Source organism: Macaca fascicularis, chromosome 7 (genome assembly GCF_037993035.2).
Source record: "Macaca fascicularis isolate 582-1 chromosome 7, T2T-MFA8v1.1".
In the NCBI taxonomy this organism is placed as follows: Eukaryota; Metazoa; Chordata; class Mammalia; order Primates; family Cercopithecidae; genus Macaca; species Macaca fascicularis.
Window position 1 is genome coordinate 55,392,363 of NC_088381.1, and position 27,866 is coordinate 55,420,228.

The following is a 27,866-nucleotide window of genomic DNA, read 5'->3' on the forward strand; positions in this document are numbered from 1 at the left end:
TTTATGTTTTAAGTCCAACAAAGAGAATGCAAGCCCCTATTGGTCTTGGTCCTTATGCTTCTCAAAATACCTGCTAATAAAGTGTCTCCCACATCACTGGTGGTTAACAGATAGCAGTACAGAGAATGACAGACAACAGGAAGTACGCTGATACCTTTGTTTCCTTCAGGGGTAAGCTTCTTCTTTTCTTCCTGTACTACGGACTCCTCTAGGTCCTTAGGGGTTGGGTCTAAAAGTTCCCACTCTTCATTGGTATAAAACACAGTCCTCCGACCATCATTATGTCCTCTCCCAGGACGGAAAGAAGACATCGAATTTCTATTGGGAAAAACAATATGTGTTATTAACAAAAACAAAAGTAAAACAAAATGTAACCGCACATATATAGGATTGGCAAAAATTAAGATATCTGATGATATCAAATGTTGGTGAGGATAGAAAAATGGGGATTCCCTTTTTTTTTTTTTTTTTTGAGATGGAGTCTCCCTCTGTCACCCAGGCTGGAGTACAGTGGTATAGTCTTGGCTCACTGCAACCTCTGCCTCCTGGATTCAAGCAATTCTCCTGCCTCTGCCTCCCTGAGTAGCTGGGATTACAGGCATGCACCACCACGCCCAGCTAATTTTTTTTTTTTTTGTTTAGTAGAGACAAGGTTTCACCATATTGGCCAGGCTGGTCTCGAACTCTTGAACTCAGGTGATCTGCCCACCTCGGCCTCCCAAAGTGCTGGGATTACAGGCATGAGCCACCTCACCCAACCGAAATGGGGATTCTCATACACTGCTGGTGGGATTATAAATTGATACTATTACCATGCAGAAGAACACAGCAAGGTACTGTTAAGTTGAAGAGGTGCCTACCCCTAACATCCAGTATTTGCTAAAAGAAATTCTTACATATGTGCACAAGGAGACACAAACAAAAACATTCACTGCAGCACTGTTCATATTACAAAAATAATAAAAAGGTACAACAACCTAAACATTCATGAACAGGAGAATAAACTGTGGCATATTCATATAGTCAAGTACTACAGCACTTAAAATTAATTCATTCATCCAGCAATTATTGTTTGAGCCTACAACATGCCAGGCACTATTCTAGATGCTTGGAATATCCCAGTGAACAAAACATAGCAAGATTCTTATTCTTGTGGAATGTACATTTCAGCCAAAGCTATATGTATCATAGGGATAAACATTTTTTAAACACTGAATGAAAAAGAAAATGGAAGAATTATAGGTATAGCATGATACTGTTTTATATCTTCAGATTATACTATTAATAGAGACTACTTATGGATACATATATATGTAGTAAAACTATTTTTTAAAATCCACACACAAATTACAATTATCAAATACAGAATATTGGCAACCTCTGTAAAGGTAAAGAACGGGATCAAGAAGACAGCATTTAGCCCAGTGCCGTGGCTAATGCCTGTAATCCCATTACTTTGGGAGACCAAGGCGGGCATATCACCTGAGGTCAGGAGTTCAAGACCAGCCTGGCCAACATGGCGAAACTCTGTCTCTACTAAAAATACAAAAATTAGCTGGGTGTGGTGGCGCACACCTGTAGTCCCAGCTACTCAGGAGGCTGAGGCACAAGAATCACTTGAACCTGGGAGGCGAAGGTTACAGTGAGCTGAGATTGCACCACTGTACTCCAGTCTGGGCAACAGAGCAAGATTCTGTCTCCAAAAAAAAAAAAAAAAAAGAGAGAGAGAGAGGATCTTAGTAATGTTCTGTTTTTAAAAATGCAGTAGAAATATGACAAAACTCTAAAAATGAGTCATGGCTATCTGAGTAATCAATATACTTGCCTGTGTGCTAAAAATATTTCATTAAAAGTTTTAAAAAGTAGGTTGAGATTTCTGCTTCCAGTGAAGATGGAATAACAAGGACTAGATTTACCCTCCCTGGTGAAAACTAAAGAACTGAAAAAAAAAATTAAAAATATAGGAAACCACAGTTTTCAGACACTGGCCATCAGGCAGCACAGGGCAGTGATCCTGAGAGAGGGAAAGCCAATGAGGTAAGCTCACCTTACTGCCTGGAGACAGTTTCCAGGCCAGGGTGCAGGCAGGGGACACCCAGGAGGAGCCCAGCATCTCTCTGAGCTGAGAAGATAGAGTGGAGACTCTCAAGGCAGTTGCAGCTCATAGAGCAGAGTACTAGAGAGAAGACAGCTGCACAGAGGGAGTGTCGCAGAGATCTTAGATGGTCCCCCAAGTCTTCAACTGAGTACTGATTGCGGCTTCGATGTAAGAAAGCTATCTGAGGACAGGGAGAGAACCAGCTGAGAGAAGCAAAGGAAACCATCCTTGAGGCTCACACAGGAAAACCTCATAATTCACAGGGCATCAGAAAGAGTACTGAGAAAGGCTACCAATGGTATTCCTAAAGCCTGTGCTCATCCTACCAAGCAAAGCTTAAAAGCAAACTTCAAAAGGATCAAACTGTTTCAGAGTCATTTAATACATCCAAGAACAAAGCTCAAGAATATCTGGAGCACTACAAAAAAAAATCCAGCACACAGAAAGGTAAAATTCACAATATCTGGTATCCAATTTTAAAAATGACTAGGCATGCATGAAGTAGGAAGTACAAGTCATAATGAGGAAAAAAATCAATCAACAGAAACAGACCAGAAACTACAAATGATAAAATTAGCAGACAGGGACTTTAAAAGTTATAACTGTATTCTTTATGTTCTAGAAGCTAGAAAAAAAGAATAAACATCTTAGAGACATAGAAAATTAAAACAAAAAAAAGATTTAAATCAAATTTCCAAAAATAAAACTACAATGCCTACGATGAAAAACATGCCAAATGGGAACAAGAGTAGACTAGGCATTGTGGAAGGAAAGACTAGAAAATTTGATGACCCTGCAATAGGAATGACCTAAAATGAAACAGAAATATGACCTAAAATGAAACAGAAAAATGACAAATGAAACAAAGAAGGATAGATGGACCAATGAGCTGGTCACTGAAGGAGACGAGAAGGGGAGGAGATGGAATAAAAGTATGTGAAGAAATAATGACCAAAATTTTTTCTAAATCTGATGTAAACTATCAATCCACAGATAGAAGCAGCTCAATAAACTTCAAGCACAAAAATCATGAAGAAAACTGTATCAAGGCATGTCATAATCAAATTGCCTAATACAAATAATGTTTAAAGTTTTAAGTATAACCCTAATTTGCAAAAGAAATAAAGGAACAGTCAAATTTTTATAGTTAAACTGTCAAAAGGTAAGAGGCATGTGTTCATTATGAAGAGGCATCTTAATTCATTTGAGCAGTTGGTAAGTGGAGTGGTGAGGAGAGGACATGCTCCCATGAACCACCTTACTTATATGCACACACACATAAATGCTTATATTCTCTTACTTAATAGATCCATACTTATCCCTAAAGCAATAAAAGGAATGAAATATGAAACCACCAAACAATATAGGTGAGTCTCCAAAACATTATATTAAGTGAAAGAAGAAACACAGGAGACTACACGGAGTATGATTCCATTTATATAAAAATTTTTAAAAGTCAAAGCTATAGTGACAGAAAGCTGATCAGAGGTTGCCCAGGGCTGGGTATTAAGGGAAGGGATCAACTGCAAAGGACCGTGAAGGAATTTTTAAAGGTATAGAGATGTTCTATTTTTCTTTATCATGGAGGTATTTACATTGCTGTGTATAATTTCTTAAATTCATCAGCCTATTCACCTAAAATAGTTATTGGAGGTAAATTATAACTCAACAAAGTTATTAAAATAAACATGCAAATAAATAAGGAAGAGGAAGAAATATATCATTTGCTGTTTTCTGAGGTGGATTAAGGGCAAGGGGGGGAAAAGACAGCTTTATCTCTAGTTTGAATCAGACAGATGATATTCTCATTCAAACAGTCATTTCTCAATGTGTTTTTTAAAGAATATCTTTTTTCCTTTTACTTGTATTTTAAACATTCAGAAGAATACAGAGAAATTATATAGCACACTTACATTCTCATCATGTTATCACAGCTTATGGATGCATGGCCTTTGGCTAACTGCTTTAACAAAGAGTCATCAGGAACCAGCAATTATGCCTGTTTAGAACTGACACTCCCTTTCTCATAGTTTATTTACTTAGGACCAAGAGGGAGCTGGTAAACAACATACAGCATCTTGCACATGCTATTTATTTCCTGTCTCTTCTAGAGCCTGGCATTGTGCCACACATCTTCACAGACAACTGCATAGAAGGATTCTAGTCAATTCCCCATGGTAACCCAATGAGCAAGATACTGTATAAAGTCTGATTTTATAAAAATTATAAAATTGTAGAGAAAACCATTTCTAAATAGCTGCTCAAAAAGAAAACTCTCACAAATGCTGGCTATACTTCTGTTCATTTTTTTTTGACATGACTGGTTCATCACTTCACAGAGCACTGGCACCGCTGGACCCACCGCACCATGACGTTTCAGTGGCCCTGCCTATGGCAAGGATCCCACGGGAGCCTTCTCTCAGGTGGCATGTGATTACCACCACTGTCAATTTTAGGAGTTAAATTCTCCTTGCCATTTGCCCTAGCCGTCAAACTGTGCTCCTCAGCTCTGGTTCCTAAAGGGTGAATGCAGGAAAGAGAAATAAGAGCAGGAACACCCCCACAGGGCCTGGGGAGAGAGAACAGTAATTTCAATGACTTAGAACTGCCACACACCCTCCTTCCTCCCACAGCGGTTTTGGGTTTCCAGCCTGTCGCAAGCCTGAGTTGTACACTGCTGTGCTCTCACCTGCAGCTGAGGGACAGCCTTGCTGGAGGCGTGGTGCTACTTGTCAAGTCCTCGGTAACAGAGAAATGGAATCAGGCTCAAAGTGAAAGCCTCTTGAAGCTGAAACAATATACAGCCAATTCCTGTTTTTGCTCTTATGTGGGGAAACTCAATTCTGGGACTGTGCAACAAGGGGGTCATTACAGTGCAGACTTCTCACACACTCACCCTATCCGCTCTGGCCTGCAGAGGCCTCAGGGGCAACCACGTGTCCTGCCTGTGCACGCCATGTGGAGTTCACAGCTGGTTTAAATGGAGGGTTTTTAACTGCTGTTAGAGGCTGTTCTATGGCAGTATTTGCTGTTTAAAGACCCCAGCCTCATTTGACAGATCTTTGAGAGGCCTTCTGTGTTCCCCCAGGCATCGTGCCAGGTACCCACCTATAAACACTCAGCTGCTCTGATCTGAAATAGAAAGTGAGGCACCATCAAGCAGCAAAACAGCACCTTGTTAGGGGCAGTGGTCAGCCTGAGCTTTTTAAAACAAACGCCAGCAATCAGTATCATTGTTAAGAAAACCTCTTTCCAGGTGGAAGTCTGCACAGTTTAAAATGTCCAACTAAAACAGTAATAACTTGTTCCACATTTGTTTGAATTCTGATAACCAGCTAGAATTTACAAGTTGACAGAATTATTGGGAAATGTTCCATCAAATTTCTTCCGAGTTAACCCCTCCACAAACCACCTGCATAGCCAGGTTTCAGGCCACACCACAACCTCTTCAGCAGGGGGACAACACTGCTGAGGCAGAGGTTTGCACTTGCCAAGACTTTGTGCACAGGAGGGAGGCAGGCTACCACTCCCTTTATGCACAGGAGGGAGGCAGGCTTCCAGCTCCCTCCCTCCCTCCCTCCAGACTACAGGCCCTGTTAAGGGAAACGAAGGTGGGGGGCGCAGGGAGGAGGTCAATGAAGGCGGAGGGCGCAGGGAGGAGGTCGTGTAGAGAGGTTTCCTCTGACTGGCAACAGCCCTCTCAACAAAGCTGACTCAGTATTTCCTCCTCTGCAAATTAATTCCTCAAATATGTTCTCACAAGGGCACAGAGACATATGTACAAGAATATCAGAACAATGCTATTTGAAATGACAGAAAAGTAGAAACAAGCAGATGTCCATGGCTAGCAAACTGCTTAAATAAATTAGGGCACATTCCTATAACTGAATTCTGTCAGAACAAGAGCTCTAGTAAGGGTAATAAGTTTGGACATTCCAGTAAGTGCCTATATAATGTGTCAGCTCAAAGGGGCATGGCAGGTAGCCCTACACTCCCTACCACTGCTGACCCCTCCTGACCCACCTGCTGGTGAGAGCACAGCTCTGGTGCAAGTGGGCCTCATGACATGGTAAATACAGAGAAGCCATGTCTGAGGGAAGACTGAGCATTCTAAGTCACTGAGGTAGCTATGCACTGACAAAGTGGATACTGTACGATCCCTCTGTGTAAGTCACATACACACAGAGCAAAGTTCAGGGTGCAGACGTAAGTACCTTTAGTTCTAGTGGTGACTTCTGAACTTTTAAGTCCTTTTAAGTCCTGAGAAGTGGACTTAAAAGGACTTTCACTTTTAACTGTGTACCCCTCAGCAATGACTGATTTTTCTTTTTATACGCATGCATGCTTATTGCAATGGTACAAACACACAACTAAGAAGGCAGGCCAAACGGGGAAGCTGTCAGGTGGCAGGCCTGCAAGTCAGGTCACTTGCTATGGTTTGAATGTCTCCTCCAAAATTCATGTTGAAATCTAATTGTCATTGTGATGGTATTAAGAGGTAGGACCATTAAGAGGTGATTAGGCCATGAAGGCTCAGTCTTCACAAATGGATCAACACCGTTATCTGGGGAGTGAGCCTAGATTCAACTACAGAAGAGGAGACGGCAATGTGGTCAGGGAAGCAGAGATTTAGACCAAGGCAGCCATAGGCCAAGGAACGCCAGCAGCCATCAGAAGCTGCAAGAGGCCAGGAACTAACTCTGCCCTGGAGCCTCTGAAGAAAGCAGTCCTGCCAACACCTTAACTCAGGCCTAGTGAAGCTGATTTTGAATTTCTGGCCTCCCAAACGATCAAAGAATAAATATGTGTTGTTTTAAGCCACCAATTTTATGGTCACTTGCTATAGTAGCCAGAGTAAATTAATGCAATTACTCTCCAATAAGCTATCGCCCTTCAAACCAAGGACTTTGATAGGTTGTTTTCTGTTGTGGTCCAGGCTTCAGCTGACATTCAAGTTTGGAGCATTAATGTCCAAAGTCAGAACATATTTACTTCTGATATGATGTCTTTTTGTCCTGAGGACCTGGAAAGGTGTCATCAGAAAGACCCTTTCCAAAATACTCTAGACATTTACCTGGACAGATGAGTACATCACCCTTCCAATTCTAAGACATCAGAGCAAACACCTAATAAACATGCACAGCCTCAAATAAACCAAACATCTAAGAAACAATATTCTTACTGTAGAATGTACAGACAAGTATAGTTCCACAGGTTCCCTACTGCCCAAAGGGTGGACACCCCTACTCCTTCACCCTCGGAGTCCCTGGCCTCCTCAGCCCTTCTTCTGTCCTCACCCCCTTAGCACCCTACCCACCTGGCACCAGAACCCATGCCACTTGTGAGACACACCCTGTTCTGACTTCCTTGCCTCTGCATGGGTGTCCTTGCACTTGCATTTCCCTTTGGACAGTCCCTCTCCATCTCTCAAGCCCTTTAAGCCAAAACTCATCTTCACAGCAAAACCATCACCAGCCTCTCCCACAACCCACACTGCAAAGAATAAGCACTTCTTCCTGATGCACCCAGGTAGGCTGTGACATGCTGGGTTCAGCCTTGAACTGCACCCTACAGCCCCTGTGGCAGAGGACTCACAGGCTCACTCCCCCGGGAGCGTGTGAATGGATCAAGACAAAGAGGACTGCTGGGACACAACTGCTAAGCACAATTTCATGCTCCTGGGAGTTATCAGAGAAGACCAGGTGCCACTGCGCCACTGCAGAAACACACACACCCCAGCCAACTTCCCACAACTGCTAAAACTCCACGGGCCCAAGAGCAAGTCGCCTTCCTTCCTGTTTCCTTCTCCAGAAGGCCTGGCTTTAAAAATGTCTGTGTGAGGCAGCAGCATGGTGACTACATGCCTTGTCTTTCTTGGTAGACATAGCTGTGCCTTCCAGTGAGGAAAATCACAAGTACCACATTACAGCTCCGGGACAGGAACAACTTCCCCTAATTCACCAAACATCTGGGTGCCTGCTTTGGGCTGCGCTGGGCCCTCTGCTGAGAATTGGGGCTGAAGAGAGGAGTCACTGTCACGACTTTACAGTCCTAGACACTAAAACCATAATATATTCTTGGGAACTCCCGCCATGCTCACAAATAACTCTTTCTACCAGGCCTGAGGGAGCCAAGAGAGAAGCAAAAACAAAGGATCAGAGCAGGGCCAACTACAGAGCCCGCAGAAGGCCTACGGGAGGCAGGCCTGGAAGGATGAGCACACCTTCCCGGCCAGCTCGGCCCTCACACCTGCACTAAGAAAGGCACCTGACTGAAGGAAGTGGAGACTCACTTCACCCACTGGTTCAAAAGAGTCAGGTTAACGACAGTGGCAGCAATGCCAGCAGGCCTGGGTTGTGTAGCCACCATTTATTGAGCACTTACAATGACACTGTGCTAAGCAGTTCTTATTTATAACCTTAACACTCCCACCCATCCAGTAGAGGAGAGGCTTACTACTTCTCACACACACACACGCACACACACACGTGTGTGCACGCAATTTACTAATGGAGAAAATAAAGCTCAGAGAAGTTAAGTCACTAGCTCAACATCACACACCCAATAAGTAGCAGGACTGGGATTCCAAAACCTGGGCTGACAGAAATATCTACAATGTGACCCCACTCTTGAACAGAACTAGAGCTGGACCCCAGGAGCCAGAGGTCCACATCAGGCCCTGCCTAGCACCCAAAGATGGGCACACAGTCCAGGCCGCAAAGCCACAGAACTTTGCTGACTGCTGTGAGCGCTGCTGCAGCCTAAGCACACCTCCTACATACACTGAAAATACATGCTCAACCACTACACAGGCTCCCGATGCACGCTCACACGTGTGCTCAGGCATGTGCTTTCTCACACGTGCTTGTGCATTCCTACCCCTGAGCATGCACATACACACATGGACTGGCCAGAATTTCAGCAGAGACCTAGTGCCTTCACCTGGTGTGATTTGGACTATTGATAAGTTAAATGAAAAATGTGGTTAAAGCAGGAATCCATATAAAAGGAACTTAAAACACACACAAGCACCTGTAAAGGTGTATGTAAATGTGCACTCATCTGCCAGTCTACTGATACACGCCAGCCAACGCCTCTTCTTGGAATCTGGGGATACTGGGCGTGGTGACACACGCCTGAAGTTCTAGCTACTTGCGGGGGCTGAGGTGTGAGGATCACTTGAGCCCAGAAGTTCAAGAGTTCAGTAAGCCAAGATCGTGCCACTACACTCCAGCCTGGGTGACAAAGTAGAGACCCTGTTTCAAAAAATGAAAAAAGAAAAGAAAAGGGAAAGGAAAGGAGAGGAGAGGGGAGAGGGGAGAGGGGAGAGAGGAGAAAGGAGTAAAAGAAAAAGGAGAAAAAGGAGAAAGGAGAAAGGAAAAGAAAGGAAAGGAGGGAAGGAAGGGGAGAAAGAGAGAAAGTGAGAGAGAGAGAAAGAAAAAGAGAGAAAGAGAAAGAAAAGAAAAGAAAGAAAAAGAAAGAAAAGGAAGGAAGAGAGAGAGAAAAAAAGAAAGAGAAAAAAAGAAAAGAGAAAAGAAAAGAAAAAAGAACAGAACAGAACAGAAAAGAGGGAGGGAGGCAGAAATCAATCTGGGGATACTAACTGCAGTTCTCTGTTATCTTTCTTGGGCAAATCACATCCATTAAGACATCAGCTAATTTTTCCAGTTTTGTTTTGTTTCTTATTAAAAAGTGGAACAAGGCCTAACAGTTGTGAAACAATCTAAGCATAAAATCTTACAGGCTTTCAAGTTTTTTTTCTGATTTTTCACAATCATGTCACCCACATTCTCATGGCAATTTTTTTAGTGACTCTCCTTTATCAAAGTTTCCCTAAGCATTCAACTTATTTTTCCTAGAAACAACAATTCCTTTTTATATTTCATCGGTTTAATAAATATCCCATTAAATTACATAATTACAATAATAAGTACAACGGGCATTAACCAGTGAGGAACAAACCCAGCTGATTATTGGTAGGTCTGTAGCTCAGCTGGGGGCAGCAGGGACACAGGTGCCCTGAAGTGGCCCATTTGGTCTCATGCAGTCAGTGAGGACCATGGCTCTACTGAGGAAACTTAAAATGTCAGTTCATCAGGGGAGCTAGTTAAGAGAGTTTCAACTATACTGATAAATAGAATAAAATAATAAATAAACCTTCATTTATCTTTTAAGCCTTGACTATAATGTTGACAGCATTTTGAGTGCATTAAAAAATACAATTTTTGAGCCATTCATTTATAATACAGGAATCTATTTTAGGGTCATTAAAGTCTGTCTATGCACTTAAGGCATTTTATTTAAAACTTCATAAAGCATGCCATAAGCAAAAACAAACAAAAGAAAAACAAAAAACCATGAACACTTAAGATTCATATACCAGTCAATAAGCATTATTGTCTACAGAAAGTGGTCCCAAAAACCTCTGTGAAGAAAGGCTTTGTCATGAGCTGTGCCTCCACCAGCAACAGCAACAACTAACCCTTGACTAGTACTTCCTAAGTGCCAGGCACTGTTTTAAGCAGTGTACACATATGAACTCATCATCATGCTATCAATCTCATGATGTATGATTATTATCTTCATATTACAAGTGAGAAATGGAGGCATAGAATATTAAGTAATTTGCCCAAGTTATCCAGCTACTACGTGGCATAGCTGGGAGTTGAACTCACACAGCCTGGTTCTTAATCACTGTGTTACACGGCAAAGGCAGAGCTGATAGAAGATAACTCCTAGTCATGTTTCACCCTGAATGTGATCTGTCAGCTGTGACAGGCAGAAGTGACACGCATTCACTTTCCAGGCAGGAGGCACTCAATCATCATCCATGTTCCTATGCTCAAGGACATGGAAAGCACCCAGCATTACAGGTCTGTTTCCACCTCATTCCATTATCTCACTTTGAGGGCAGATGACACACCACACCTCTGGCAAACCAATAGTCCCCCAAATGTAATCTTATGATGAAAGGGGGAAGGAGCACTGGGTCCCCAATCAGGAGACCTGGGTGTGTGTTTCAGCTCTGCCACACACTTGCTATGTGATCTTGAGCAAGTTACTTTACCTCTCTAAGCCTCAATCTTTTAACATGTGGAATGAAGGGAAGCTCTCAGAGGTTTTGTGACACTTTTAGGAGCACAGATCCCTTTCTTTACTGAGAAGCCCGATACTTTGAAACAGAGGAAACCAGTGGTTCTCTAGTTGCAGGTACCCAGGGAAGGCAGCCCCACTGTGTCTCCCGGCTGATCCCTCCCCATCCCCTGGATGCTGGGAGATGACTGGGACTTAATTAGATGGCACAGGGCAGACAGGCACATGGTGAGCAGAAGTCCTGGGATGAAGAGGAAGGCACAGAATGGGCAGAACAGAGGCTCACGAAGTGCTAATACTGGGAAGCAGCTGCCCAAGGAAGAGACTAAAGTCGTATCATTGAGAACCTCAAATATCAGACCAAAGAGTCTGAAGCTGCACTTACAGGCTGAGGTCTATCAGCAATGCTTCTGATGTAGGGAGATGACATGATCAGAGCTGTCTGAAGACAGAAAACAGCAGAAAGCAGATGGATGGGAGCAGAGCAGGACCAAGAAGGTGGGACTGCAGCCATGAGCCAGGATGAGGAAGGAAGGCAGCGCCCACTACAGTGACCACCCTCACAAGTGCTGGTCTTCTGAGGTCTGAGTATCCCTGACATTGAGCTCCAATATAACCTGTATATATCCTATATATCCTACTCAGCTTCAATTTATGGCTTAAAAACTAAAAACACACAGAGAATAACTTTATCATACTGAATTCAACCATGAACATACAAAAAAGAAAGCAGTTATAGCAAAGAGGCCACTTTTTAAAACAGTGTGTCCTTGGATGGTAGCTTCTAAGAACACCCCAGCCCCACCCTGAAAAACCAGTGGGACCCATTATGGAGCTCAGCTGGCCAACTGCACGGTGACCGCTGGCCCGGGCTCTACGGGACAGCAAGAGAGAACGGCCAACTGCACAGTGACCGCTGGCCCTGGCTCTACAGGACAGCAAGAGAACGGCCAACTGCACAGTGACCGCTGGCCCTGGCTCTATGGGACAGCAAGAGAACGGCCAACTGCACGGTGACCGCTGGCCCTGGCTCTACGGGACAGCAAGAGAACGGCCAACTGCACGGTGACCGCTGGCCCGGGCTCTACGGGACAGCAAGAGAGAACGGCCAACTGCACTGTGACCGCTGGCCTGGGCTCTACGGGACAGCAAGAGAATGGCCAACTGCACGGTGACCGCTGGCCTGGGCTCTATGGGACAGCAAGAGAACGGCCAACTGCACAGTGACTGCTGGCCTGGGCTCTACGGGACAGCAAGAGAACGGCCAACTGCACAGTGACCGCTGGCCTGGGCTCTATGGGACAGCAAGAAACTTCCAAGTCTCCCCCAACGCACTGCCTCTACAATCTTTCTCTTTTTCTATTTTTTATTTTTTTTGAGACGGGGTTTCACCCTGTCACCCAGACTGGAGTGCAGTGATGCGAACTCAGCTCACTGCAGTCTCGACCTCCTGGACTCAAGCGATCTTCCCACCTGTGCAGCCTCCAAGCAGTTGGGACCACAGGCATGCACCATCACACCCAGCTAATGGATAAACAAAATATGGCACATTCATATATGGGAATATTATTTGACCATAAAAGGAAATGAAGCACTGATACTTGCTACAACATGGATGAATCTTGAAAATATTATGCTAAGCAAAAGAAGCCAGACACAAAGGTATATACAGTGCCATTTATATGAAATGTCCACAATAAACAAACTCATAAGCCAGGGGCAGTGGCTCATGTAATCCCAGCACTTTGGAAAGCCAAGGTAGGATTGCTTGAGCCCAGAAGTTGAGACCAGCCTGTGCAAGATAGAGAGACCCCTGTCCCTACAAAAAAAAAAAAAATTAAAATATTAGCCGGGCATGGTGGTGTACACCTGTAGTCCCAGCTACTCTGGAAGCTGAGGTAGGAGGAATGCTTGAGCTCAGGAGTTCAAGGCTGCAGTGAGCCATGATCATGCAACTGCACGCCAGCCTAGGTAACAGAGCAAGACCTTGTCTCAAAACAAAACAAAACAAAACAAAAATCCCACCAAAAAAAAAAATTCATACAGATAGAAAGTTGATTAGGAGTTGCCTACAGTTGAGGGTTGACAGAGGAGAAGGGGTTGGGGGAAATGAGAAGGAATTGCTAATGTAATGAGTTTCTTTTTGGATCGATGAAAACATTTAAAAATTGATTGTGGTGATGGTAGCACAACTCTGTGAATATACCAAAAATCATTGAATTGTACATTTTAAATGGGTGAATTGTACCGTGTGGGACTTGTATCTCAATGAAGTTCTTATTTAAAAAACAAGTCGACCATAGTGGCACCTGCCTGTAGTCCCAACTACTCAAGAGGCTGAGGCAGGAGGATCACTTGAGCCCCGGACTTGAAACCAGCCTGGCCAACACAGCAAGACCTCATCTCATAAAAACCAACCAAACAAACAAAAACCAATCCACCTCCACTCTCACTTGACCATGCACAAACAGGGAATGGAAATCCAGAGCACAGGACCTGGCCAACCCAGTGTCTTGGAGAGGGGACTAGGCCCTAGGCACAAGAAGCCCCAGCTCTGCAGCCTGGAAGAATTGTGACCTCGGACACATACTCTCCTTCAGCCAGTTTCAGTCTCTGTAAAATGTCAGCCATATGACCTGCTTCACAGAGTTGAGCAATTAAATTAAACCGTAAGTGTGAAAATGTTTGGCATAGTGTCAGACACAGAATAAGCATGTAATACAAGCTAAAACCACAACGATCTATGGGAAAGTATGATGTAAACAACAAAGGCCTTTGTAAGTGTAAGATAGTTTTATAACCTCATTTATAAAATTATAACATACATTATCAGAAACAATCCATTTTCAATGTCATATGCTGCTTTCCAAAGACTCACTTGAGCTCATTGCCCCACTGTTTCAAAGAGTAAAAATTAATGGAATTTGGATGCCCTGGGGCGGGCTGATTTGCAGCTTGTTCTCCCACCAGCTCTCCAGGCACAGTCTCCACAGCTAGAACATTTCTGGCTTTTTCTGCAGAAGCATTTGGGTGTGGGTAAATTAAATCTGAAAAGAAAAAGGTAAACAAATGTCAGTTACTCAAAGCTTCCACATAAAACTTGATATTCCACATAAAACACTGACTTGATATACTATATAAAAATCTAAACTATGTAATAGTATATTTTTAATGTATACTATATAAAAAACATAATCTGTGGGTAACTCTGGTGTTCTGAAACCATTTTCATCTAAATAGCTCCATGTTTCTCAAAGGAAGGTTGTGACATACCTCAAACCACCAAGTATTAACAGTGTTGGCCCAGAGAAACCAAAGGCTAGAATTTTCCTCCAGTACTGCAGATCAATAACCCTCACCATAAACCCGTCATCAAAGTCCAATCACCTGTACTGATAAGAAACAATTTCCAGGATAAACTGTTATATAAGAAAAGCAAAGTGCAGGTCAGATTATACAAGGGTATCTTTTCTCTAAGAAAGTGGGAGAAATACAAATATAAATGTATTTGCTAATACTTGTAAAGAATGATACTGAAAAAATAAAGTTTGCACATCACAGAATAGCAGTTCAGTAAATTCACAAGCAAACACACTGATGCTAAGGCATGATGAAACTTCACATCTTTAAAATGTAAACTTTTGAAATAGTTAAGGTGGAAATCATATGATGGTCAGGATTTACCATCATATGGTAAATATGATGGTAAATAGCAGTATTTTGTTACTTAACAAATACATAGTAATATTTGCTTCAGGTAACATTTTATTTGCTTCAAAATAACAAAGCAGGATATCAATGAAACAAGAGGGGTAATTATTGCTGCAACTACCTAATAAACCTGGAGGTAATATTATGTTATTCTTTGTATATGTTTAAAATTTCCCATAATAAAAAGTTACTTAAAAAATTTTTTTTTGATAAAAACTTTTCTTTTTTTTTTTTTTCTTCTCCCAAGACAGAGTTTGGCTCTTGTTGCCCAGGATGGAGTGTTTCGCTCTTATTGCCCAGGATGGAATCCAATGGCGCAGTCTTGGCTCACTGCAACCTCCTCCTCACAAGTTCAAGTGATTCTCCTGCCTCAGCCTCCCAAGTAGCTGGGATTACAGGCACCCGGCACCACGCCCGGCTAATTTTTGTATTTTCAGCAGAGACGAGGTTTCATCATGTTGGCCAGGCTGGTCGCGAACTCCTGAGCTCAGGTGATCTACCCGCCTCCGCCTCCCAAAGTGCTGGGATATAGACATGAGCCACTGTGCTGATAAAAACATTTCTAACTACAAATACTTTGTATTCTTCCAAATGACATAATCTGCACTGGTGTTTCAGTGGTAGAATTCTCCCATGCCAAATGGCATAATCTCTCTGAGAATAGGACATGCTTGTAAACAGAATTCAATATTACTTTAAAATAATCAATTTGATCTACACTTCTTTTTAAAGTATCTCTGTATCAACAAAATCAACCATCTCTTTCTGTGAAATCAGAATTGACTGCTGACCACTGATATTCAAGAAAAATTCTTTTCTCTTTCTTTTGAGATAGGATCTCAGTGAACACGATTCACTGCAGCCTCAACCTCCCAGGCTCATGAGATCCTCTTGCCTCAGCCTCCCAAGTAGCTGGGACTACAGGCACGCACCATGCCCAGCTCATTTTTGGGGTTTTTTGTTTGTTTTGTTTTGTTTTCTTGTAGAGACAGGGTCTGCCATGTTGCCCAGGCTAGTCTTGAATGCCTGGGTTCAAGCAATTCTTCCACCTTGGCGTTCCAAAGTGCTGGGATTACAGGCGTAAGCCACTGTACCCAGCCAAGAAAAATGTGTTTCTAATCAGAGGAGCACACAACCAGAGCCAGCAAGAACAGGTCTCTGGTAAAGGTCACTGAGCACTGGTACAGGAAACAGACAGCAGGCATTCCTGGGCTGCTCCGGCTTGGAGAGCAATGTACTGAATGTCGCATGATGAGCCTGCACTGTGTAGGCAGGTTCTGACTTGACCAGTCAGTGTGGGAAGGGCTTCAAAACCACACTGGGAAAGTATCTTGGGCGTGGCTTGAGTAAACAACTGCTGTGTATCTACTAGGGTAATTTGGCTCTGGCCAGAAGAGTCAATGCATGGCTTACAGTAGGGTTCTGACTAGGAAAAGCAAGACGGTGTGCTGGGAACAGAAGAATTACAGGCTTGGTAACAGAGTATACACTTTTTTTTTTTTTTTTTTTTTTTGAGACTGGCTCTCACTCTGTCACTGAGGCCTGGAGTGCAGTGGTGTGATCACGGCTCACTGCAGCCTCTTGAGTCAAGAGGCAAGAAGTTACAAATAACCACAGATTGCCAGTTCTTGGTTTTACTATCATGTATTAAGCACTAGGCACCGAGGGCACAACAACCGATGAGACAGAGCTTTCCCCATAAAGGAGAACACGTCCAGGAGACAGACATAAGTAACACAGTAACATGTCAAGCTCCAAGTCACCACAGAATAAATAAACATTGAGTCCTTGGGATCCAGACCCTTCCTCTGAGTCTTAGGGTTCCAGGAGATGCCTGGGGGACTTCTAGAGGGAGAAGAGGATGGGGGCCCCATGCTCAGTTTCATCCTCAGCAGTTCCTCTCTTCACCTTTTATATACTGGGGTTCCCTTTAAGATTTCATTTGGAAAAGAGGTTCCAGCAAACAAAAGAAAAAAAAAGTTCAAACCCCACTAATCCAGTCCAGTCTCCTTACCTACTTTCTCCATCAGGACACTAGTGTCCAGAGCCAGGGCCAGAACCCGGACACCTGCCCCTGCAGTATACAAACATCGCAAGGCAGGTAGAGATGAGTGTACCTACCAGAGGAGGGCACAGTACCTGGAGTGGGGGGCGGGGGGTGCTCAATGTTGGTGAGCGCGTGTGTCAGTTTACAGGTACATGGAGTACGGGCGCAGCACAAACTCCTTTACTTCAAGGGCTGGTCTTACAACCATCATCACAATTCTAAGCCAAATCAGGAAATAAACACAACAAACTGTACGGATTTCTACTACAGGCTGAGTCTGGCCTCTTCTTCCTGTGTGGGTTAGTAGCAAGGTGATGAACGGCCTCTGCGGGACTGGACTGTCAAATGCTCATGTGGCAAAGTGCCTATTACCAAGAAAACCCCAGGCCTTGCAGCAACCCACAGCCCATACTGGAAATACTTCCTGAGGAACTCAGAGGCCCCAGGGAGGGGTGGAGAAAAGGGACCAGAGACCAGGGAGGAACATGTTGGAGGACAATTTCTAAAAGTAATTATCTGACTTGAAAAAGAAGCTCTTTTCCAGCTTAATACATTTTTGCTGTAACTGTTATTTTTGTCTGGTTTTTGGTTTTTAAGAGACCATGTGAGATGTACTTAATGAAAGCAGAGCTGCTGGCTTCTCCTCAATACATGTCCTAGCATTAGCATGCAGGGAACCGCCTCAAGGAGGACGTTAAGGGAAAACACAAACTAGGACATGGCAACATTTCCTTGAAGATTTTAAGAGGCTGGACTGGTGTTCATGAACATGTCTTTTGTCTTACAGCTTCAGTGGGGAAAGAAAGTCTGTGCCTGATGGTTTTTGGTGTTTAGACCTCTGTCCTTTTTAAACATTTTCAAATGCCTAAATGAAAACTCTGAGGGAGTTTCCGACTGCATTGTTCCCATTTCCTAGGTTCTGATTCTAGCACCGCCTCTAAATCCAGTGTGACCCCGGGCAGTCTCAGCCTCCCTGGAGCTGCTGGCTTCTCCTCCCTGGTCTCCAGCCTCCCTGGTCTCCAACAGCCGTTCCCATTTGCTGCATTCTACCACATGATGCTCAAAGTCTCCTCCTAATGGGACTCCCTGCACAGGAGCGGCTCCTGCCTACATCTGGACTGCCTCAGTGAGTATTCCCTCTCCTCTCCTGCTGTGTCAGTCAGGCCTAGGTGCTCCGCCAGCAACTTCTACAGAGCACAGAACTGCGTACAGTGGGAGAATTCTCATAAAACTCAACCCAGGCCTGTAGCTGCATCCAAGAAAGGAGAAAAGAACATTGGGAAAGGGTTGTGCCCATATGCATCTTAATGAAAAGCAGAACTTTTCATTAAGGACACAGCAAACGAAAGTGTGGGTGTCAACATTGGGAGGTGGAGGAAGACAGGGTGGGCTTAATCTGAAAATTTTTTTTTTATTTACCAATGTGAGTTTTAATACAGATTGTGAAGGACCAGTCAAGAGGAACAGAAATATCTTCCAAGTGAGAACACAGCATGCATCTAAGCACCAAAAAAAAGAGGCGGCAAACCACCGGGTCCTGACAGGCCCCAGCATAGGCCAGTCCATATGTCTGGCTAATTATTCATCTGCCTGTCCCCTACCCCCATCAAGGACACAACTCTGTGAGAAGTGAACCTCTATCTGATTTGCTAACAGCTGCATATCCAACACCTAGCATAGAGGAGTGACTGAATAAATATTGGTTAAATGACCAAATTAATCCGTAAGCGACAGGAACTTGCTAACATGGCATGGGAGAAAAGGCCTTCTGTGGGTTTAAACAATCGGGCAGAAGGCAGCAAAGGCTCCTGCAGTTCTTGAATGGATTTATACTCATCATCCTTCCTGACTTTCCTCTCTCCTGCCACCTTGCCTCTGACAGATTCCCTGAATTGGGGTGGGGGTTTCCCTCTTTTCCTTTCCCATTCCTCCCTGTTCTCCTGCAACCTGACTCAGCCACCGCCCCTGCCCCCATTCACAGCCACATCAACCCCTGTATTCACCTGCATTAAGTCCCACCAAATCTAGGCTGAGGATGTCCCTGCTGACACCAAACTCCAAGCTTGTTCCAGATAGTCTCCTTTTCGACCCTATCCAGCAGGTTCCTCCCAGACAGAACTGCAATCAAACCCCACTCGGCATCTCCCTGACATCCTCCCTCCCACAGTCACATTCTTTCACAACCTGACTTTCACAGAACCTTCAAACCAGAAGGAACCTGGTTCAGAGACCATCTTGCTTCACAGATGGGGAAATCATGATGTACTCAAGGTCCCATAAGCTCTCTCCATGCTGTCTCTCAGATACAATGCTGGTAACTACCGATACTTCACAAGAACGGATGGCATTTTGCATTTTACAAGGATCACACGAAAGCACAGCTTCCTTGATCTCTGTATGGAATCATGACATTAAAGGTTGATGTGTAATTCCTGTGGCACTGCCAACGCGGGGCCTGCATTCCACCTAATGGCTTTCCTTCTGGCAGCCCTCTACACCCTGCACCCCGCACCGAGAGCACTGCTCAAGCTGCCTGAGGACTGAAAGTTACAGCTACTCCTCCCACGCCATCCCCTTGCACACAAGCTGTTAAGAGTGTAACAGTTCAACTACCCGATGCAGCTGCTTCAGGGGAGGAAATGTGTGGTCATCCTTCAAACTGTCTTCACAATACAATGTTCTGCAAGAAATACCATCCATATTCAAACAGGCACTTGGGCATTTGAGACTGCTATGACCATGAATGCTTTAGTACTCATGAACTTTCAAGAAGTTTTTTTTAAAAAGCAGGATCTTGTTACCCTGGCTTGTTTTCTTATTAGTTTATGTGGGGAATGAAGTAAACAGAATGTGCTAGACATACATCCTGTAATGAGGCTATTAGTCATTTATGGGCACCTCCTTTGGGTTCTAGTTACCTCATTCTCAACAGCTATAAAGGTTTGTGGACCCCTGATTGTATCTTTATGCAAATTATTCTTTTGTGTTGAAACTAGGTCTTTCTCTATCCAAACACAGAAGACAATGTGGAATGGTATTTGAGGCATGGCATGCCTTCAGAGGACAGGCTACAAAATAGAAGGCACACAGAACAGATATTGACTAATAATAAAGCTGCAAGTTCCAATCACACACAGGAAAGTCTCTTACTCAACACAGATTCTAGAAAAAAAGTTAATGTAAGCAACTATATGACAGTGCTGGCTCCTTAATGAATATTCAATCCAGCTTTTCCTTACTTATAAACCTTGGTTTTGATCGTGGCCATATGCTCAGCTAAAATACTTGGCTTCCCAGAGTCCTTCCAGCTAGGAATGGCCATGTGACAGTTCCAGCTAACGATGCATAAGCCACAGGTTTCTGGGAAAGCATTCTCCTTTTTGATGTAAGTGCCACCCCCAGGGGCAGCTAGCATGAGCAGGAAAGCTAATACACTCTAGCAATGGAAAACAGAGTCCGAGACAGCTTGGGCCCCTCAGCGGCACTAGTGAGTAGCTATGCCAGCCATAAACTGCTTATCATGTGAGACAAATTACTCCCTATGTGTAAGTCCTTATTAGGAAGGTTTCCTACTAATTACAGCTGAACATAATGCTAACCCTTTCAAAATGATATCATCTCATACATATCTATACAATATATATGTGTATATACACATACATATGGCTCTTTACACTTAACAATGCAGCTTCCCATTTGATCCTTATAACAACTACAACGGAGGGTGAACAAACTTCAATTCCCAGAGCCACAGTTTCCTACCCCTGTACTACAAGATAAGTGACTTACTTAGAGTCTGACAACTAGTAAATATCCCCAAGACTCACAGGCCCACAGGGCTTCTTCCACCAGGTAGAGCTGCCTTCTAAGATATATAATTAGCTATCAGTGGAAAATGTTAATCCCCTATATTTTTCCCCATATTAACTTTAGGTGCTAGGAGGGTCCTGATGGGTGAAGCCCATTAGACTACAAACCAAAATGTTCCAAACAACTGGGTGACCATGAGACAATACTAGGAAAAATTTTATTTTTAATGCAAATCAGTTATAAAAACACTCTTCTTTAATTCTTGCTAGAGTAGGCTAAGCTGAGCAGATAACTAGAAGCATGGCTTTAGAAACTTCACAGAGCACTGCCATATAACACAACACAATTTATCTTTGAACCGGATTTGATCTCTGATGATGAAACAAAAGGGGCTAAAATATAAGCTTTTCTTCTTGACTTCCTGCTTTAGATTTTTTGACTTCCTGAGCTATTATAGTCTCACATACTGCTCTGGGGCCCAAAGTTTCATTCCTTGTTCTTAGAAGCTATCTAAAAATTAATAGAAGTCTAAAGTTACAGTCATTTCTATCTATAAAAATCTTCAAAGGCACTCCACTGCTCTTAGGATAAAGTCCAAAATCCCAAGGCCAGCAGTCTAGGCTCTCCCCCAGCTCTGGCTCTGGGTCCCGGGTGTGCCCCCAGGTTCAACTCGCACCCCACAACTGCTTCCAGCCGGTAGCCATCCTGACTGCAGCTCTGGGAAGGCACCGCAGTCCAGCCCTGTCATCTGCCTCCCCGCTTCTCTACCTAGCTAATTCCTAGCCATCCTTCAGGCCTTGGCTTAGATGCACTTCCTCAGAGAGGCCCTAACTGCCAGAAGCTATGCACAGCCCACTTACAGCCCATGGTACCAGCATGCACCCTTCCCTCACATTTCTCTCATTTTTTCTCTGCACAACCACCCTGCTTGACTAGAAATTCTGTGAGGAGAGGGGCAAAGCTCATCTTGAGTGCCAACTTTGCTGAATGAATGAGTAAATGTCAGATGGCATTTACTCAAATGCTAAATTCGATACCTGGAGTCCCCAAATCAAAGGAGGAGAAACAAATATGGGCTTCAGATGTTTTCTCTGGCTCTCCAATCACAGCATTTTGGCTTAGAAGGAGGAAGGACAGCTGTTATAAAGAGACTATAGGGATAAGCATTACTTCTTTGTCCTCCTTTTGGTTGAATATCCCTGAGTCTTTGCTAGAAAGAAGCACTTGGTGTCCTCAGAACAAAGGAACTGAGGCAAATCAAGTACCTCCTGTGCCAAAGGCAGTGGCTATGCTCATGAACACCGCCTGTTCCCACAGGATTTCCAAATGTTCCAAGTGACTCAGACACTCAGTTAGGAGCTCCTTTTGATGAAAAGCACTAGAAGAGTGGCTTTCAAAAGAACTCAGTTACCAGTGACTTGACCCTGAACTAAACATAAGGGGGCAAAAAGCTGAAAATAAAGGCATGACCTCAGAACTTGGAATAGACAAAGTACTAAGACAGTCGTGAAAGTGACTCGAAAACTCTCACAGAAAATATATCAACAAGTACAAAGCATATATAGTAATTTCTCACTGATAAGAGGGATTAACCTACTGAAAAATACTGGGACAAGTAAAAACAAGACTGGCAAATTTGGAGATGAAAAATTTGTCTAAGAACGCATTTGTTTCTGGAGTAAATCAGCCACACATGTGCCAACACCATCCTTGGTGGGACAGGCAACTCGGATGCAGCCCTGTGTTCTGCTGAGCAAAGGGTCCCACGGGTTTTATTAAGTGCAGACAACATCTCTTTATGAAACTGTTAGAACTAGTCCTTACTGTTGTCTACTTCTTTTAATGTATGCTCCATGTGTCTTCCAAAAATACTAGTACAATGGCCTGGGCTTTTTAGACCTTACTTCTGAGCTTAGGAGGCTTTTTTGTTTGTTTGTTTGTTTGTTTTTCTGGATGTGTTCTTTGCCCTGTATGGAGAGCGGGGGCCAAAAATAGTCCCATCTCCACAGTCTTTGCAGGGGGGGTAGGATGGGCAGCAAATAATTGTTGTCCTGTTCTTTCTAGAGGTTATCTCCATGTTGCAAATGGCCAGGGATTACCCTGAGTTATAGAAATGCCATGAATCCAGGACAGAATTAAATCAATGTTTGAAGGTTAAAGTCTTCCTAAGAAACACTAGAGAATTTTAAGTGGAATGTTTTGAGAATACCTTCCTAGCGTATACAAACACCTGTTAACCTTGGCAAGTCTGCCCAAGCATGACTATTTAGGCATGAAGTGCTCCATCATTAGGTGTGGTAGAAAGGCTGGCCCTGCAGTCAGAACTAGACTTACAGCACCACAACTTACTACATGCTGACCTTAGTCGTATCATCTCTTCCATATGCTTGGCACTGGCCTTGCCTGATTCCAAGGCCATCACTGGGTTTGCATAAGCTTCGTACATAGAGGCGCTGGGTAACTGTGGAATGCTGTCCACTCATAAGGTAGCATCACTATTATTTCTTTCTAAAATCATTTTCATTCACTGCTAAGTTCATGTGTGGTATCGAATGGCTCACACAAATAACTGACCCAGCTCCCCTTTATTTCTGCCTTACCGGTGTTATCTCTGGCTACAAGACCCTTAGGAAAATCCCCGGGAGTTGGAGAGGTCCTGCTGTCCCACTTGACCATGTCGAGACTGTTACAGTATTCCCATCTCTTCTGCTGAAGCTCCTGTAACCAGTAAGTCATGAGTTGACGATTGGGAGCCTAGAAAGAGGGAGGGGAAAAACATGTTATGGCCACCAATAATATGAAGAGCTTAAAAAATATTATGTCTCATGAGTACAGACTGTTCAGCTTGCCATATGAGAGTTAAGATGAACAGATCAAGGAAACTTCAGCTACAAGATTAGTAGCTTTTGCTCATGATGAGTTGGTCAAGCAAACAGCAATTGTGACATGAAGAATTGAACACAATTAATAAGAAGTCTTTTTAAATTCTAAAATTAAAGAATAATGCAGCATAACATTTTCCTCAAAACTGTTTAGGAAGGTGTGATAATACTGCTGCTCTTTTGCTCTGAGCAACTATAAATTCCATCTTCAGAAATAAAATCTTATATAGGTATGAATGACGGCCTTGCCAAATAACATCAAATAATGATATTTAAACTCCATCAGCATCTGAGAGTATACAAAGAAAACTGCAGATTAAAAACTAGCTGGCACTCCTATCAGAATGGCTAATATTTCAAAAAGTTGACAATGTCAAGTACTGACAAGGGTGAAGGGCAGCTAGAACTTTCATAAGCTGCTGGTAGAATGCAACTTGGTACAGCTACTTTAGAAAACAGTTTGGCAATTCCTTATAAAGTTAAACATACACTTACCAAGTGACCTGGCAAGCCCATCCCTACATATCCACCCAAGAAGAATGAAAACATATTCACACAAAAACCTGTATGTAAGTATGTATAGAGGTTTTATTCATAATTGCCAAAAAAATGAGAACTTCATCTGATGAAAGGATTAAAAAAAAAAACTGTGGTACACATCCATACAATAAAATACTATTTAGCAATAAAAAGGAGCACACTATTGATTCCTACAACATGGATAAATATTAAATGCATATTGCTAAGTGAAAGAAGCCTGACCCAAACGGCTATATACTATATGATGCCATTTATGTAACACCCTGAAAAGGCAAAATTGTCAGAATAGAAAACAAATCGGTGGTTGCCAGGGCTTGGCAGGGAGGGGAGTAGCTGACTACAAAGGGGCAGCACAAGAATTTCTGGGTAACAGAACTGTTCTGTATCATGGTTCTGGTGGTAAAGTCATGATTCTACGCATTTGTCCAAAATCATAGAATTATATACACAAAGAGTGAATATTATTTAAAAAAATCAACCAAGATGGGGGAGAGGACCCAGAACAATGAACCTAACTATAAACAAACTAGACTGCAGGTATGGGTTAAGGTCTCCAGGCTGCCCCCTGCAAAGGAGTCCCAAGAAGAAGGAAGGCTGCCATGACACAATTATGGGAACTTCATCAACACTGGCATCCAGTGACATGTGCAGACATCAGACACAGTGGTTCCCAAGATCAGAGGCAGTGAAGAAAATGGCTCTGCAGGCATGACAGCAAGAGACAGGCCTAAACCAAACTACTACTACTTACAAGCAAAGGATACAAAGGATAACCTCTGGGTGCTGTGGCTACAACCTGGGTCTTTTTAGTGATAATTGCATACCTGGCCTCAGATAAAGAAAAGCCTTCATTATAGGATATTTGGGTATTTTACAGAAAGTTCTTCCAACTATCAGCCAAGTTGCCATTTCATCTATTCATTTAACCAACATTTGCCAAGCACCTATCAGGTACCCAGACCTGGGGCTTGGCCTAGTGAGAAAGACAGGAAAAAACACCCAGTAATTTCCATGCTGCATTAAGTGCTATGACAGAAAGCAGAGCAGGTGAGGCAGGGCTGGCGTGACTGGAGAGCACTGGGGAAGGACAAATAGCCAAGGAGGGAGGTGCAGCAAAGGACAAGGTACTCAAAGTTCAGGACACCTGCCACATGCAGGTTTAAAAGCTTCAAAGTATTGGTTTAATGTTTATCTTCTCCAAGAAACAAACTCCAAGTTGTCTCCATTTCTCTAGCATCTAGCTCAGTGCCAGGCACATAGTAGGTCAGTATTTACCGAATACATATATGTAGGAATAGTGAATGAATGAATAATCAGAAAATGATACAGGAGAGCTTGGTCTTAAATAGGAAGCAGGCAGTGGCCAGAGGAAAATAGATTTCAGGAAGAGAGAGGAGTGTCTACAAAAGTGAAAAGGTCAAAGAGCAGGAGTGAGGTGAGGTCAGTGAGTGGCAAGGACCTGGCCCTGAAGGGACTTGTGTGCCTTCCTAAAGAGATGGAATGGGGAACTTAGCAGAGCACTGGGGAAGGACACATATCAGATTATTAGACAAAGGTACTGCTGGTGAAAATGGTGGTGAGGGAAAGGCAGGTGCAGTTTGCATAGAAGGAGATTAGCTCAGGCCAGAGGCCATGAGCCCACTTAAGAGATCCATGAATTACAGCCTGGAGTTTGGGCGGCAGGCTGGTTGCAGGGTAGACACAGGAGCTCAGCCTGGCCCTGGGGCGGAGCAAAGAGCACACAAACATTTCCACAGGAGGGGAGAGGAGAGTCACCAGGCAAGTCAGGAACTGAGACACACAACCATAGCCAAATTCAGAGCCCAAAGCCCACCCGGTCCTCCCCTTTTTTTTGCAGATGAGGGGATAGAGGCCCAGAAAGGGAAGTGACTTGTCTAGATCATACAGGGAGTCAATACTGTGAGCCCGGTCTGCCAAAACCCCAACCCTTAGAGGCAATTGTGTGTTTGGGTGGGGGGAATGTGTGTGTCTGGTCCACCCACCAGCTCCCTAACTACCTGGCCCCTCCATCCCCATGCCATGGATGAGCTAAGCACCCTGGGAGCCTTCTGCTCCAGCCAGGGAGGCGTCCAGACACTTGCTCTACTTCCTCTTGTTCAGCCTGCACACGCAGCTGTGTTTCTATTTATGCTCAGGAGCCACAGGCTGCTCAGAGAAGCTGGCACACACTCACTAGGACAGATCTGAACCAACCTCTCCAGCTGCCTCTGACAATGCAGGCACCATGAAAAATCTGCTTTTTACAAGAAATCCTTTTCCCTTTAAATCTCTGAGTATTAAATCTAACTGGGAAACAATTAGTAACCTCTGAGTCATCTCTCACTAAATTCCTGGGGCAAAACTTTGAGATCACATGCTTTCAACGACTGCTATTTTATCATATTGTAGAAATTCGGTCAATAAGCTGGGCAAAATCTGGTCAGGAAGGCAGTTAATCTAGACACTGATTAACTGGGTTTGTTTCCTTTAAAAAAAAAAAAAAAAAATCTAGACAGGCAGGTGTGGTTGCTCACACCTGTAATCCCAGCACTTTGGGAGGCCGAGGCAGGCAGATAACCTGAGGTCGGGAGTTCGAGATCAGCCTAGCCAACATGGTGAAAACCCCGTCTCTACTAAAAATATTTTTTTAAATTAGCCAGGCGTGGTGGTGGGCACTTGTAATACTTGGGAAGCTGAGGTAGGAGAACTGCTTGAACCCAGGAGATGGAGGCTGCAGTGAGCTGACACGGTGCCACTGAACTCCAACCTGGGCGACAGTGAGACTCTGTCTCAAAAAAAAAAAAAATCTAGAGATCACTAGAAGACTTTTTACTTCAATCCCCAATTAGCTAGTAAAAGGCTGGGGGCCAGGCTGTCTGAAATGTCTCTGGGGCACGTGCTTTGACAGAAAAGCCCCAAAGGGCCTTTTCTGAAGACAGCTGAAACCCAAAGACAGAAACACACACAGGCTCTAAGACTGAGCACCACTAAAAGTACAATACAGCAAAATCAGCAGAAATCCAAAAAGCCTCTGGGTTTTCCATCTGATATCTTTCAGCGAAGGACTAAATGGAGATTCAGCTCAGGCCTAATTAAATGTATAATCACAAACCAGCCTCTTTATCGCCCCAGTCCCAATAAATTGGTTCAGATCTGCCCTGTCCAACACAATAGCCACTAGCCAGACGTGACTACTGAGCACATGAGAGGAGACCAGCACCACATGATAAAATCTTTTGGATGCACTGAATTAAATACAACAGTATTAAAATTAATTTTACCGGTTTAATGTGGCTACTTGAAAATTTAAAAGTATGTATGTGGCTCATATCTTATCTTTACTCAACAGAGCTGGTCTATACCACAATGGCAAATATATTCCATTTTGAGAGCCAAGGTTGGTGGGAGATCTGGCTTGGCAGGAAACAGCACCTCAGGATTACAATGTAAGCCAAGGGCATGGGGTCCCCATGGGGGTGTGGGGCAGCCAACACCATTGCTCTTCTACAGCACTTTATGACTCAAGATAACTGCTCTCTTTAAACAGGCACCTCCATATCTCCAACCATCCCATGGTCCATTAATGTCCAAGGAGAGGCCAACGTTCTTTAGGAACCCAGGCAACTGCTGGTCTGACTAACAGCTTTAGTGCCTTTATTCAGAGCTCCCAAAGTGGGGCGAGTAG

At 43.6% G+C, this 27,866-nt stretch overlaps 1 protein-coding gene and 1 long non-coding RNA gene across 10 annotated transcripts in view; one reads left to right on the forward strand and one right to left on the reverse strand.

The window, feature by feature from the left end:
- TBC1D2B (TBC1 domain family member 2B) overlaps positions 1–27,866 on the reverse strand; it is an 82,271-nt gene that overhangs the window by 35,351 nt on the left and 19,054 nt on the right. For 7 of the 9 annotated variants that reach the window (XR_012415232.1, XR_012415231.1, XR_012415233.1 and 4 more), the window contains exons 2-4: positions 23,360–23,513; positions 14,070–14,238; positions 155–318 (exon numbers count right to left, since the gene is read on the reverse strand). Coding sequence is in view for 6 of the 9 variants with exons in the window: in XM_065548260.2 (XP_065404332.1) it covers positions 155–318; positions 14,070–14,238; positions 23,360–23,513 (487 nt within the window). In the remaining 3 variants the exon portion in view is untranslated. Of the gene's footprint in view, positions 1–154; positions 319–2,047; positions 2,280–14,016; positions 14,037–14,069; positions 14,239–23,359; positions 23,514–27,866 lie in introns of those variants that run through there. The other 2 variants (XM_073996485.1, XM_073996484.1) reach the window with 2 other exon arrangements.
- On the forward strand, positions 17,895–19,817 carry LOC141407219 (uncharacterized). Its single transcript, XR_012415235.1, has 2 exons — positions 17,895–18,075; positions 18,389–19,817. It is a non-coding gene; the product is annotated as an uncharacterized lncRNA (long non-coding RNA).